At 47.4% G+C, this 14,740-nt stretch overlaps 1 protein-coding gene and 1 long non-coding RNA gene across 2 annotated transcripts; one reads left to right on the top strand and one right to left on the bottom strand.

Annotated features, from left to right (window-relative positions):
* Positions 1 to 639: 639 nt before the first annotated feature.
* Positions 640 to 7,393, bottom strand: NMRK2 (nicotinamide riboside kinase 2). The gene is made up of 8 exons (XM_071452220.1): positions 7,164 to 7,393; positions 5,534 to 5,624; positions 4,375 to 4,423; positions 4,004 to 4,175; positions 3,115 to 3,186; positions 1,709 to 1,815; positions 1,185 to 1,270; positions 640 to 1,092 (listed from the first exon to the last, which is right to left on the bottom strand). The coding sequence occupies exons 1-7, from the start codon at positions 7,187 to 7,189 to the stop codon at positions 1,185 to 1,187; spliced, it is 603 nt and encodes a 200-aa protein (XP_071308321.1). The 5' UTR covers positions 7,190 to 7,393; the 3' UTR covers positions 640 to 1,092.
* Positions 7,394 to 13,716: 6,323 nt separating this feature from the next.
* LOC139602353 (uncharacterized) lies at positions 13,717 to 14,198 on the top strand. Its single transcript, XR_011683180.1, has 3 exons — positions 13,717 to 13,818; positions 13,850 to 13,948; positions 14,108 to 14,198. It is a non-coding gene; the product is annotated as an uncharacterized lncRNA (long non-coding RNA).
* Positions 14,199 to 14,740: the final 542 nt, after the last annotated feature.

Below are 14,740 nucleotides of genomic sequence, written 5' to 3'. Positions count from 1 at the left end.
TCAGGCTGGAGTTTGGATGCTGTTTTACCTTTAATCCCTGAAATGGCTCCTAGGGAAGCACAGTTCTCATTTCCCTTCAGGGATGGCACTGCCCCCTCTCAATCTGAAGTTTGGATGCTGTTTTACCTTTCATGCCTGAAATGGCTCCTAGGGAAGCACAGTTCTCATTTCTCTTCAGGGATGGCACTGACCCCTCTCAGTCTGAAGTTTGGATGCTGTTTTACCTTTAATCCCTGAAATGGCTCCTCAGGAAGCACAGTTCTCATTTCCCTTCAGGGATGGCACTGCCCTGTGACTGCCCCTCTCAATCTGAAGTTTGGATGCTGTTTTACCTTTAATCCCTGAAATGGCTCCTAGGGAAGCACAGTTCTCATTTCTCTTCAGGGATAGCACTGCCCCTCTCAATCTGAAGTTTGGATGCTGTTTTACCTTTCATGCCTGAAATGGCTCCTCAGGAAGCACAGTTCTCATTTCTAATTCCCTGAGAAATCCCCCCCAGTTCACCTCATGGTTTAAATTCACAAACTGAGCCATTCCCACCTGGCTGGGGCCAGGTGAGCACCCAAACCCTTGCAGTGAAGGGAGGAGCTTTGAGGCCACCCAGGGCTGGAATCCCAAACAGCCATGAAAAAGGGGCTCTTGTGTTTTGGATGAGCTTCACACCCGTTTTTATTGCAATAATAAAGCTGAGTGATGAATTAAACCAGGTCCTCATGAGTGATGAATTAAAGCAGGTCCTCAGAAGGAGACTGAAGTGGATTTTTAGTGAGTTGATGATGTTACAAACAAGCCTTGCACGAAGCCTTTCTGTCTGCAGGAGCTCTCTTGTTTTCCCAGCACAGCTCTACTTGCTCTGCTATAAAAATGCCGTTTCCAGCTTCTCTGTAAGCCAGCGGAATATAAAATAATTATAAAATAAACCCCACCAAGGCCATCCTGTCCATGTGGTGGGAATAAGTTATCCTCAGTTTTCAATTATATACAGAAGGGACTTGCCAAAGGGCAGTGGGAGAGGAGTTCACACAAATTCCCACTCCCACTTCCAAGTATTATTTACATCGCTGTACACGGATCTTCGGGATCCTCCCAACCCTGGAAAAGGAGGAAGGGAAAAAGGGTGAGATCCCAAACTGTGAAATTCCCCAGAACAATCCCTCATCCTCCACCCTCTGGATTTGAGTTACCTATGAGCAATTTAGGAGCTTGTTGTGAATATCTTCAAAGACTTGGTTGTAGAGTTCATCCCTGGACTTCAGGCCGTCTAAATAAACTGGGAGAGAAAAGGAGTCAGGCTGGGCTTCCCATCAGGATAAGATTTTAGGAGATTAGTTTTTAAAATATATTAATTTAATATTTAATATATTAAAAAATATTTCATATTTTATTGACCCAAACTTGGAAAAACAGAACCATCCTGAAAATACAATGGCCTGTGAAATCCTTATCCCTTATAAGGATTATAATTATAAATCCCTTCTTTTTCTTTTGGAGTTTTTTTGTCCCCTCTGAGTCCTTAAGAGTACAAAGCAAAAGGAATAAGTTCTTAGCTCTAAAACTGCCAGTACTTATCCAAAGTAGGCCAGGATTACAACTTGGGAGTAAAAATATCACCCTGCATCATCACAGTGGAAGCTTCCTCCAATGAAATCACCCAATTCCTTAAATCCCAGTGCCAGGACTGAGGGATTTGTGTTTGGGGAACACTTACCCACATCCACCCCAGAATCCTCCATCTCCTTCCTGTGTTTGAGGTACATGGGCCAGACGTGGCCATCGAAGAGCCCCGGCGGGTCGGGCACGGTGTAATTCCGTGTACTGGAACAACAGCACGGAGAAGGAGCCTCAGGGAGGGGTTAGGAAAAGAAACTCCCATGGAAAGGGTGGTGAGGGAGCAGCACAGGCTGCCCAGGCAATGCTGGAGTGCCCATGGCTGTGCTTGGGCTCCTGGGGATGTGGTCAGTGGTGAGGGGTGAGGGGTTCATGGCTGGGCTCCATCTCAGAGGTCTTCTCCAAGCGCAGCCATTCCACGCTGACCACATCAAATCCCTTCCTCCCATTCCCGTCAAATTCCCCACTCGACTCCAACTCATGGCACCAACACATCCCAGAACTGTCAGGGTCCATCCCTGGCACTGCCCAAGGCCAGCCTGGGGTGGTGGGAGGTGTCCCTGCCATGGCAGGGCTGGCATGAGATCACCTTTAAGGACCTCCCAACGCCAACCACTCCATGACTCCATGATTTGACCTTTAAGGTCCTTCCAACTTCAATCCCTCCATGATTCCATGAGATCACCTTTAAGGACCTTTAAGGACCTTCCAACCCCAACCCCTCCATGATTTCATGAGATCACCTTTAAGGACCTTTAAGGTCCTCCCAACCCCAACCCCTCCATGATTCCATGAGATGATCTCTAAGGACCTTCCAACCCCAGCCATTCCATGATTCCATGAGATCACCTTTAAGGACCTCCCAATCCCAACCCCTCCATGATTCCATTCCTTAGATGATCTCTAAGGACCTTTAAGGACCTTGCAACCTCAACCCCTCCATGACTCCATGGGACCTTCCAACCCCAACCAACTCCATGATTCCATGAGATGATCTCTAAGGACCTCCCAACCCAACCCCTCCATGATTTCATGAGATCACCTTTAAGGACCTCCCAACCCCTCCATGATTTCATGAGATCACCTTTAAGGACCTTCCAACTCCAATCCCTTCATGATTCCATGATATCACCTTCAAGGACCTTTAAGGACCTCCCAACCCCAGCCCCTCCATGACTCCATGAGATGATCTCTAAGGACCTTCCAACCGCAGCCATTCCACGGCTCCATGAGATGACCTTTAAGGACCTTTAAGGACCTTCCAACCCCAACCAACTCCATGACTCCATGAGATCCCTTCAAGGACCTTTAAGGACCTTCCAACCCCAGCCATTCCACGGCTCCATGAGATCACCTTTAAGGACCTTCCAACCCCAACCCCTCCATGACTCCATGATTTGACCTTTAAGGTCCTCCCAGCCCCAGCCCCTGCACGGCTCCATGACCAAGAGCAGTGTGTGAAGGACAGCAGGGCAGGACTGGAGGCCCACCCAGCCATGCTCTCACCTCCTCCTCCTCTTGCACTCGTCGTAGGGCACTGCCAGGTAGTAGCGAAGGTCGAACAGCTCGATCAGAGGCCTGGGGAGGGGACAAGGACACAACGTGGAGGTGTCACTTTGAGTAACAGCAAATGGAATCACCCCAGACACCACAAAAGTCTCTCTGCCTCTACGGGATTTGTGTCTGTTGAAGACAAGCCAAGGGGTTGTTAACTCAAAACCATGGGAAGCTTCTTTCTGAAGGCCAGAATGGCCCAAGCAGGGACTTTCCCCACCCAAACACCACCCACTGGTCCTGAGGGGGATCAGAGGGGATCCTGTGGAGGATCAGGCACGGGGCTGGGAACCCTGGCTCTTCCTAGATCCCTCCAAAATCAGTTTGCAGCAAAACCTGGGACAGGGCAGCTCCCCAGCTCATGTTCATGGAAGTGTCCAAGGCCAGGCTGGATGGGCTTTAAGGTCCCTTCCAAACCCTCCTGGGATTCCAGGGTCCTCCACAAAACCCCAGGGAGTTGTCTGTGCCACTGAGCCCATTGCAGGCAGTGTTAAGCAAGCATGGGACAGAATTCCTGTTCCTGAGCTCCAGCAGAGATTCCAGGCAGTGAATGGATCATTGCCTTGCTCTCACCGAGGTGGGAGGGATGAGGGGGAGCCTGCAAAAATCCTGCCCTGAAACTCCCCTGGAGTTCAAGGCTGTGCCCCAAATCAGAACCTTAAATTCACCTCACTTCTACATTTAGGAGTTAATTTTACATTTTTCCAAGCAGGAAACTCTCCGGGGTGAGAATACAGCACAAGGCAGGAAGGGGAAATTAGTAAAAAGGAGTTTTTTAGCTCTGGCACGAGGGGTGTAAGGACCTTCCCTGGCAAACCACGAAGAGTTCTCCAAACCTTACTTGTAATTATAAAGCAGGAAGCCTTCAATGACCAATATATGGATATCTTGGGAGGTTGGCTCTCTAGAGCCGGGTGTGACATTCACCCCGTGCGAACGGGCAAACTTCACCGGGTTCTCAATCCAGGCCCGCACTGTGCTCACCAGTGCCTCCATATCCAGGGAATCCAGCACTGGTCAGGAGAAAGGGACACCATCAAACACCATCACACACCACGGGCTCCAAAGCAGAAAACAGATTGAGCTCGGTAAAGTTACAGTTACGGAAATTTACTGTTAAAGCTTTTAATAATGAAACAAAAAAAAAAAAAAAAAGAAATACTTAGGAAAAGAATATACATTACTGCATCCTATAGGGAACACTGCTCTTACCATCCCACTGCTTAAAGCCGTCTTCCCCGACTTCTATTTGATCTTGTGGCTGAAATATAGTGAGCAATAAAACATTGCTGCAGCCTCAGCGGGATCAGTTCCCTCCTGTGCCATCGGCACCCGGCCACTACTGCCACACAAACCACCCCTGGGCACTGCAGGGACATCCACACTCCCAGCCTGCCCCAACCCCACGAGCTCTGGGAAGCTGCCCTGGCTCACTCAGACCACTTGGGATAAAGATTTTGGTGTTAATCGCTCGTTTGTTTAATTGGCAAAGTACTACAGGGTGTTGGTTGTAAATCATACAGGAGCATAAAGTGCTGATACAGTTAAATAAGTGCTACAATGTATGGTTTTTTTAAAAGACTGGGTATTTGAACTCCTCTAATAAAAATGCAGGTGGGTACAGCAGCACTTTGGTTGCTCAGTTACTGCTGTCCTCGTGTTGGCATTCGCTCAAAAGGGAAGTTACAGATTTTTATGGAAAATCAAACAGAATGCCTCCCCCAAGGGCTCCTGAGTGATCAAATCTGAGCAGCACAGACTGAGCACACAATGCTGGGGCTGGAGCACTTCATGCTTTGGGGGTGACCCACAAGTGCTGCAAGTCCATTCCTGCATCTCTTGGACTTCCACGTGTGGTGGGGTCCAGGGATATCCTGATTCCCATGAAACCTGCAGGGTTTAGGAACACTCTGCACTCCCAGGCAGAAGGCAGTGAAGCTCTTCTGCATTAATCTCTGCAATATTTTAATTGGGTTCTGATACAGATCTATCAAAGTTTCCCCATAAAACCCCCTTTCTATATCTAAACCAACATAGAGGTGCTTAAATGCTAAAGCATAATTTAGCAGTCTCATTCTTAATTTAATAAAATAACATGGGAAATCCCAATATGGAGAAAATCATTCATGCAGAGCACAGTAAATAACCTCTGCCTGAATTCAGTACTAAATTTAAATCTGTTGTTAACGCTTAAAGGCTCCTGTGGCATTTATAAAGGTCAGGAACTTCCCACCTGCCCAGTCATTTAAAAATCAAATATATATATATATATAAAAAACCCCCACAAAACCAGAAAGCTTGTGACTCCTAAGCTGTCAAAACTGACTTGCCCTGCATGTACAATTAACGCTGCAAGGAAGAGGACACTCACCTTGAAGAAATCATCCTGATGGACCACGCAGCAGTTGGGGAGCGCCTTGACGAGCCTGTTGGTCAAGGTGGTTTTGCCACCATTGGTGACCCTGCAGGGAGCGGGGCGAGACAGAGGTGGAAGAATCGCATTAGAACCGGTCTGGGAGCCACGGGGACCCGCGGCGGGACAGACACCGCTGAAGGAGCCGAGCCCTGAGGGATCCGAACCCCGCCCGGCGGCGGGAGCCCCTGAGGGGACCCGAGCCCCTGAGGGATCCGAACCCCGCCCGGCGGCGGAAGCCCCTGAGGGGACCCGAGCCCCTGAGGGGACCCCGGCATTGACCCTCAGGGTCCCCAACCCCTCCCGCGCCCCCCGTTTGAATTTCCCGCCCCTCCCGCGCCGCTCGCCGATTGGCTGCGACCACCACTCCCCCCCAGCCCCGCCTTTTCCCCGGCTGCCGATTGGCTGTCACCGCCCGCCCGGTCCCGCCCCTTCCAGCGCCCCGCGCGCGCGCTCGGCCGCGTGTAACGGCCCCGCCGGTTCCCGCGCGCGCGCAACGGCGGCGCTGAGGGGAGCGCGCGCGCGGGGCCGCCATGGCCGGTCCCTCACAACCACGGGGCTGCCATGGCCGGTCCCTCACAGCCCGGACCCCTGAGGGAACGGGGCCGCCATGGCCGGTCCCTCACAACCACGGGGTTGCCATGGCCGGTCCCTCACAGCCACGGGGCTGCCATGGCCGGTCCCTCACAACCGCGGCCCCGCTGCTCAAGATGGAGCGGCCTCGCTGCCCTCATACGCCCCATAACCCGTTTAATGTAAAAGCCCTGAATAACTTAACTATTCCTCCTTTTTTTTTAATCCCGAGGCAGTATAAATCCCTCGGTCGCATATTATTAAAATATTATTCTAATAACCCATATTACTATTCACTGTTCCATTTCTGGAGCTCTCCCGCCGCACTCTCACACCCCGTCCTAGAACGAGCACACCTTAAATTCTGCTTTTTAAAATTAAAATCAATGCCCTTTATACACCACCACCCCATTTTATTAGAAACGGGATTTCCCCCCTCTTCGTCTTTCAGAGAAAATTTAAAAATAATTTTCTTGGTCTATCTGCCCTCTAAATTTACTTGAGTGTTTTTGCCATCTCAGCATCCCTCCTGTTAAAACTATAAAAGGATAAATAAAACTGTGGATGAAAGTATCTCTAAAAATATATAAACGTGTAAGTATAAAATTTGTATTATAAATATGTATATAACACAAATAAGTATATAATATATATAAAAAATGTATATAGATATGTATGAAAGGATGTGCTGCCCTGCAAAACTCTGCTGAAGCAGCATCCATCCTTTAAATCCTATAAAACATATAAAAGGACATATCAAATAAAAGTACGTCTAAAAGTATATATTAAGATATATATTAAAGAATATATAAAAGTGGATGTCTTTAAAGTGTGTCTTAAATACACCCTGCTGCATTTAAGCACCACGAATTAACACTCATCAAGTTGCATCATCTCTCAAATCCTGTATCCCGAATATCCTCAAATATCTCAAATCCTATACCCTAGATAAATAACCCGCAAAACTTAAACCAGGAAAAAACATAACATAAACCAGATTTTAGCAAGGACTTACCCTCCGATGCCTATAATATATTTCATTTTGCCGAGTCGCCTCTTCAGCCGGAATGTGGCGAGGGAGGGGGGGGAAAAAAACCCCGAAACTGGGAAGGCTGAAAGAACTTAAAGCGGAACAAAAACCTCGCTGTCCCCGTTCCTTTTTATCCCCCTAGCTCTGCTCTGCCTCCCCGAGCCTTTCATTGAGGAAAAGGCGCTTTTGGGGCGGATTTATAGGGCCGTGTCCCCGCCCCGGGCAGCCCTGTGACCGTCATGAGCCGCGATGTCACGTTCGGGGCAGGGCCGGCCAAACCTCAATGTCACTTTTTGGGGGGGGGGGGTTCAACCCCTCAATGTCACATTTTGGGGGAGTTTAACCCCTCATTGTTACATTTATGGGGGTTCAACCCCTCAATGTCACTTTTTGGGGGGGGGGTTCCACTCCTCAATGTCACATTTTAGGGGAATGTCACGTTTTGGGGGGCTTCAACCCCTCAATGTCACGTTTTGGGGGGGGGGGGTTCAGCCCCTCAATGTCACTTTTTGGGGGGGGGGTCAACCCCTCAATGTCACGTTTTGGGGGGGTTCAACCCCTCAATGTCACATTTTAGGGGAGTTTTAACCCCCTTCAATGTCACATTTTGAGGGGGTTTAACCCCTCATTGTTACATTTGGGGGGGTGTTCCACTCCTCAATGTCACATTTTAGGGGAATGTCAAGTTTTGGGGGGGGTTCAGCCCCTCAATGTCACTTTTTGGGGGGGTTCAAACCCTCAATGTCACTTTTTGGAGGGGTTCAACCCCTCAATGTCACTTTTTTGGGGGGGGGGTTCAACCCCTCAATGTCACATTTAGTGGGGGTTCAACTCCTCAATGTCACATTTTGGGGCTGTTTAACCCCTAAATGTCACATTTTGGGGGGGGGTTCAACCCCTCAATGTCACGTTTTGGGGGGGTTCAACCCCTCAATGTCACATTTTAGGGGAGTTTTAACCCCCTTAATGTCACATTTTGAGGGGATTTAACCCCTCAATGTCACATTTAGTGAGGGTTCAACCCCTCAATATCACGTTTTGGGGGGGTTCAACCCCTCAATATCACATTTTGGGGGGGGGTTAACCCCTAAATGTCACTTTTTGGGGGGGTTTAACCCCCCAGTGTCACATTTTAGGGGGGTTTAACCCCCCCTATGTCGCTTTTTGGGCAGTTTCAACCTGACAATGTCATATTTTAGAGGGTTTTAACCCCCAAATGTCCCATTTTGGGAGGGTCCAACCCACCCCTCAGTGTCACATTTTAGGGGCTTTTCCACCCACCCTTCAGCCTCCCATTTTTGGGGTGTTGAACCCCACACTGCCCCAATTTAGGAGGATTTCATCCAACCCTTCAAGCCACACTTTTTGCTGTTCCAACCCTCTAATTCCACATTTTTTTGGGGGGGAAAGGGAGGCTTCAACCCCTTCAAAAAAATCCCATTTTTGTAGGAATTCCTCCCCACAAAGTCCCATTTTTGGGGGGCTCGTGCCACCCCCATGTCACACTCTGGCCCTGCACCTGTCCCTCTCCCTCGCTGGCCCCGTCGCCGTGGTGGCCAAAAATAACTTTTTGGCCAGCTCTTCCTTTTCCTAAATTAGTCATGGGGCAGGTGGAAATGTCACCCTGCCGCCAGCCCGGGGAGCCACAGAGGAAATTATTAAGTTGGGATTTTTCCCTTGCTCTCTCCCCTCCTTTACTCCCCAATTCCCCAAAAATCTGATTATTTCAAACTCATCTAGGGGAGGAATTTTTTCTCTAAACTCCTGGAATAAAAGGAGGAATTCCATTTACATTTTTAAATTTTTTTTTTTTTTTCCTTTTCAGTCCAGCTGTGTTCAGAGGAAGGAATGTGGAGTGAATCTTCCTGGAATGTCTCTTTACAAGGAATTTTTGGAGCAGTTTATTTTTTGTAAATAGACACAAATTCCTAAACTATTATCTCTCCAGAGAGCCTCCTCCTCCCCAGTTAACTCACATAAAATAAAGCTTTTTAAGGTAAGTTGACTCTGCACCTTGTGGAACCTGTGCTTTAATTCGAATTATTCCGGATATTTCTTAATTAGGGTTCTTGGAGCAATGTCAGGCTTTTCAACAATCTTTTTGGACGTTTATAATGTGCATTTTTAAATAATATCTTGCCTTGTTCTTCCTTTTTATAAAACCACAGAGTGGCAGGATTAAAAGGTCGCTGTTAAAAATATTCAAGGTTCCTACAGTGAGCTGTAAAGGGACGGTAAAAAAATCAGTGGCACCAAATTTGGGTATTTGGGGTCCTCTTTGACATTTTACCTTGGGGGTCTTCAGCTTTTACAGTGTAAAATCCAAATATCCACAATTCCAAGGGAAGTTTCTGAAGGAGAACATTATATATATATATATATATATATATATATATATATATATATATATATATATATATACACACATATATATTTTTTTAATATTTTTCCTCAAATTCTGTTTGATACCATTAACTTTTATTCAGACTTGCTCCTGAGCTGTGTTTAAGTTTAAATTTTCTCTTTCAGGCATGAAGAAGGTTTGTGGCCTCAAACCTCCTTTGTCTGAGCCCAGCTGTGTCCGTTGAGCTGAACTAAAAATAAAAAAAATGTTATTTTTCTCTTCAAAGCTGTTTCTGCTCCTCAGCCACCAGGACAAGGCCAAGCGCTAAAATGAGCTGCTCATGAATAAACATGAGCTGCAAATGAGGGAAATTTTAACTGCCAGAGGTCACGATTCTGTGGGTTTTACAGGGAAGATATTGAAGGCAAGAAAAGAAATCGGGTTTCAAGTAGAGCCTGGTGAATTTATGGATGGGAATACAGCAAATGAGCTTTTCCAGTCTTAATTCCAGTGTTCCCATTGTTCTTATTATTAGGGGAAATATTAATAATATTATTAAATAATAAATATAAACAATAATTAAATAATAAATAAAACCAATAACAATAGAAACAATAACAATATATAGAAATATATTCTATAATATTATATAAAATAACGTATACTATAACATTATATATGATATATACAATAATATATATTGTAGATATAATATATCATCTATAATATATAAAATATTGTGTATTATAGATTATATATTATATTGTAATATAGTATATAATCTCTAAAATAATATATCATATTATAATATAACATATAATACGAATATTATAATAATATTATTAAATAATAAATATTGATAAGTAATTTGGTTGTTCCTTGCACTCTCACCATAAATTCCAGGGTAAAATTATAATTCCAGAGAAATCTGGAGCTTGGATTCCTGAGTTTGAGCAAACCCAGGGGAGTTGAAATTCCAGCCCTTGCAGGGTGTCCCCACATCATCCCCTCAGCTGACAAAGGTAAAAAAAAATGATAATTTTTCTTTAAATTAGCTCCTACTCAAAATTTTTTTATTGCTTTTCTCACCCATCCCTGAAGCAGGAAATTGTCTGGGTCAAGAAACCCAAGCCCAGGGATGATTTTACTGCACTTGACCTCATGAGAAGGGAAAAAGAAACCAAAGAGGCTCCAAAATTGTGTCCAAGTTCCGAGGGGACACCGGACCCGGCCCCCTCTGCTCCAGTTCTCTTTGCTCTGCAGACCCGCTGATCCAAATAGTTCTGGGAAATTCCAATCCAGTGGGTGAAATCTGTGCTTTTGAAATTTGTGCTTTTGAAATTTGTGCTTTTGAAATTTGGCCCCAGCTGGGTTTGCCTGCAGGGCCGTGGCTCGGGAATACAGGTGAGGATTTTACCCTTGGGGGAAAAAAAAATAATGAGATTTTGGCCCAGATTGTGTCAGAAGAAACAATGGATTTTTGGTGTATCAAAAGAAACAATGGATTTTTGGTGTATCAAAAGAAAACATGAATTTTTACTGCTGGAAGCAGACAACAATCGGGGTGGGAGCAGCAGGATTGGGTTGTTTGGGATCAGGGAATCAGAGCAGTGTCCCATTATCTCCACAAGGAATTTCAACATTCCTGTTTTTCCTGGGAATGGGAGGATTGAAGGACACGGCTGTGGCTGCTGCTCTTGGGGGTTTTTGAAGCTCAATCCCCATTCCTGTCAGTGTAAAACTCATTTCTTCTCATCTGAAAGCTCATTTAAAAGCTCCTTTTCCTCACTGTAAAAGCTCTTTTCTCCTCAGTGTAAAAGCTCCTTTTCCTCAGTGTAAAAGCTCATTTAAAAGCTCCTTTTCCTCAGTGTAAAAGCTCATTTAAAAGCTCCTTTTCCTCAGTGTAAATGCTCATTTTTCCTCAGTGTAAAGGCTCATTTCTCCTCATTTAAAAGCTCCCTTCTTCTCAGTGTAAGGCTCATTTCTCCTTGTTTAAAAGCTCATTTCTGCTCACTGATAAAACTCAGTGTAAAAGCTCCTTTTCCTCAGTACAAAATCTCATTTTTAAACTTTTTTTCCCCATCCCCTCAGTGCTCCCCTTTGCCCAGTTTGTTTTTAGGGGTGATTTTTCTCTCTCCCCTGTTCCTGCTCACACCCCAGCCACGCTGGGAGCTGGAATTCACCCTCATAGCTGGAATTCCCAAATTCCTGCCTGGCCTGGGAGCTGCTGCTCCCCTGGAGGTGCCTGCCTGTATTTGGGCATCCCATTCCTGCTGAATCCTTCCTTCCTTCCTTCCTTCCTTCCTTCCTTCCTTCCTTCCTTCCTTCCTTCCTTCCTTCCTTCCTTCCTTCCTTCCTTCCTTCCTTCCTTCCTTCCTTCCTTCCTTCCTTCCTTCCTTCCTTCCTTCCTTCCTTCCTTCCTTCCCAGCAAAACCCACCTCAACGCTGCCCAGCTGCGGCAAACTTCACCCAAACCATAAAAATCTCAAATAAAAAGATAAAAAGAGGAGTTATGCAAATGGCAATGCTCAGGAAGGGCTTTTTTTAGCCCCCATTGCTGGCGAGCTGCTCGTGGGTCATCTGAAAGTTCCTTTTTTTGGGGTTTGTTTGTGGCAGAGATACGTTATCTGCCTGACACTTTACTCATACAAATGCCATTCACCAGGGAGTCTGAATCAAAGACGGGCAATGTTCCCTCTCCCAGCGTTATTTTTAGAATACTCATGTTTACTGAAAGCTCACATTAATATTCTTTGTTCAAACTTGGCTAAATTTAGCAGGAGGCAGTTTAATAATCCTGGAGCCACGGGGGAATGATTCCCCTGGGATTGCTGCGTTCCTGGGTGCCCTTTCTGCTGCAGAATCTGACTCATTTCTTCTGCAGCTTTAATTCGCAATTTTAATCCTCCACTAAATCATGGGACATTGTTTATGGGATGAGCAAGGTTGCACCAAGGTTCCTCCTGCCCGGAGGGGACGTCAGAGGCAAGGAATGGGGATAATTTTCACTTGGGATTGTTGAAATTTGGGGTTGTTTATTCCTCCCAGAACTCTGGGTGGCTCAGGGTCCTTCTCCAAGGCTGGGGAGCTCCCCGAAGGCTCCGTGATGGGAGCAGAGCAGGGAAACAGAGCCAGCAAGAGAGGAGAATTCACCCTGAACCCCAGGGACTGCAGCAGCAGCTCAGGAGGAGGAAAAGGAGGGGTAGTGGAATAGCAGAGTTAATTAGAGCGAGGTTTGAGTGGCTGGCATCTCCTCCTGGTGGCTGCCAGCAGCAGGGTGACATTCCCGGGGCCAGCAGGTCCTGTGGGAGATGTCACATGGGGAGCCTGGAAAAGGCAGCGCTGGGGAGGAGAAAATAACGGGGGAGTCACTGCTTGGGAAGGGGGATCAGCCTGGAATAATGGGGGAGTCACTGCTTTGGGAAGGGGGATCAGCCTGGAATAATGGGAGTCACTGCTTGGGAAGGGGGATTGGCCTGGAATAATGGGAATCACTGCTTGGGGAAGGGGGATTGGCCTGGAATAATGGGAATCACTGCTTTGGGAAGGGGGATCAGCCTGGAATAACGGGGGAGTCACTGCTTTGGGAAGGGGGATCAGCCTGGAATAATGGGAATCACTGCTTGGGGAAGGGGGATCAGCCTGGAATAATGGGAATCACTGCTTGGGGAAGGGGGATTGGCCTGGAATAATGGGAATCACTGCTTGGGGAAGGGGGATCAGCCTGGAATAATGGGAGTCACTGCTTGGGAAGGGGGATTGGCCTGGAATAATGGGAATCACTGCTTGGGGAAGGGGGATTGGCCTGGAATAATGGGAATCACTGCTTTGGGAAGGGGGATTGGCCTGGAATAATGGGAATCACTGCTTGGGGAAGGGGGATCGGCCTGGAATAATGGGAATCACTGCTTGGGAAGGGGGATTGGCCTGGAATAATGGGGGAGTCACTGCTTTGGGAAGGGGGATCAGCCTGGAATAATGGGGGAGTCACTGCTTTGGGAAGGGGGATCAGCCTGGAATAATGGGAGTCACTGCTTGGGGAAGGGGGATCAGCCTGGAATAATGGGAATCACTGCTTGGGGAAGGGGGATTGGCCTGGAATAAAAGGGTCCTGGAGGGGAGGAGGGACCTCACTGGGCAGGGACAGGGCCCAGAAGGGTCTGGGGCTGTGCCAGGGATTTGGGATGGAGATCAGGGAAAGGTTCAGGGGTTTGGGATGGATCCAGGGAAAGGTTCTGGGATTTGGGATAGAAATCAGGGAAAGGTTCTGAGGTTTGGGATGGAGATCAGGGAAAGGTTCAGGGATTTGGGATGGATCCAAGGAAAGGTTCAGGGGTTTGGGATGGAGATCAGGGAAAGAAAGGTTCAGGGGATTTGGGATGGATCCTAGGAAAGGTTCTGGGATTTGGGATGGAGATCAGGAAAGGTTCAGGGGTTTGGGATGGAGATCAGGGACAGGTTCAGGGATTTGGGATGGAGATCAGGGAAAGGTTCAGGGGTTTGGGATGGAGGTCAGGGACAGGTTCAGGAATTTGGGATGGATCCTAGGAAAGGTTCAGGGGTTTGGGATGGAGATCAGGGACAGGTTCAGGGGTTTGGGATGGATCCAAGGAAAGGTTCAGGGGTTTGGGATGGAGATCAGGAAATGCTCTTCCCTCAAGGGTGCCGGGCACTCCTAGGCTCCCCAGGGAATGCACATCCCCAGCCCTGCCAGAGCTCCAGGAGCCTTTGGAAAACCCTCTGGGGTTGCTGGAGCAAAGGTGGAGCCCACAGTAAGCCCCAAACATGCCCAGAAGTTGACCCAAGGCGCCGAGTGAGAGATCCAAGTGTGTGCTGGGAAGGGAAGGAATGTTCCAGCCCTTTCCCTCTTTCCCTCTCACATCACCGCTTTGTTTTCCTCCCCTTGGCTGTGATTCACTGGATCCTGAGAGATGCAGCAGTGTGACAGTGAATATTTACTGATTTATTTGATTTATTTCTCTGTCGGCGCAGGCAGGAGCCCCAGGCAGGTGAAATCATCCCAGAAATGATCCCGGGGGAAACGGAGCTGACCGAAACCTTTGGAGGGATGGAACGAGGCAGGAGGAGCCTCACCCCTTCCTTCTGGGGGAAATCCTCATCGTCTGCAGCCAGGGGTTTGGGTTTGTGTCTGGAGAGCAGCCAGGATGGGAGCCCTGGGAATACCCTGTGTGCCATGGGGTTTAAATATTGAATATTA

This window comes from Agelaius tricolor, unplaced genomic scaffold (assembly GCF_023055355.1).
Source record: "Agelaius tricolor isolate 1412-34295 unplaced genomic scaffold, bAgeTri1.0.p SCAF_33, whole genome shotgun sequence".
Lineage (NCBI taxonomy): Eukaryota > Metazoa > Chordata > Aves > Passeriformes > Icteridae > Agelaius > Agelaius tricolor.
The sequence above is the reverse complement of the archived record's forward strand: the minus strand, read 5'-3'. Positions and strand labels throughout refer to the sequence as shown.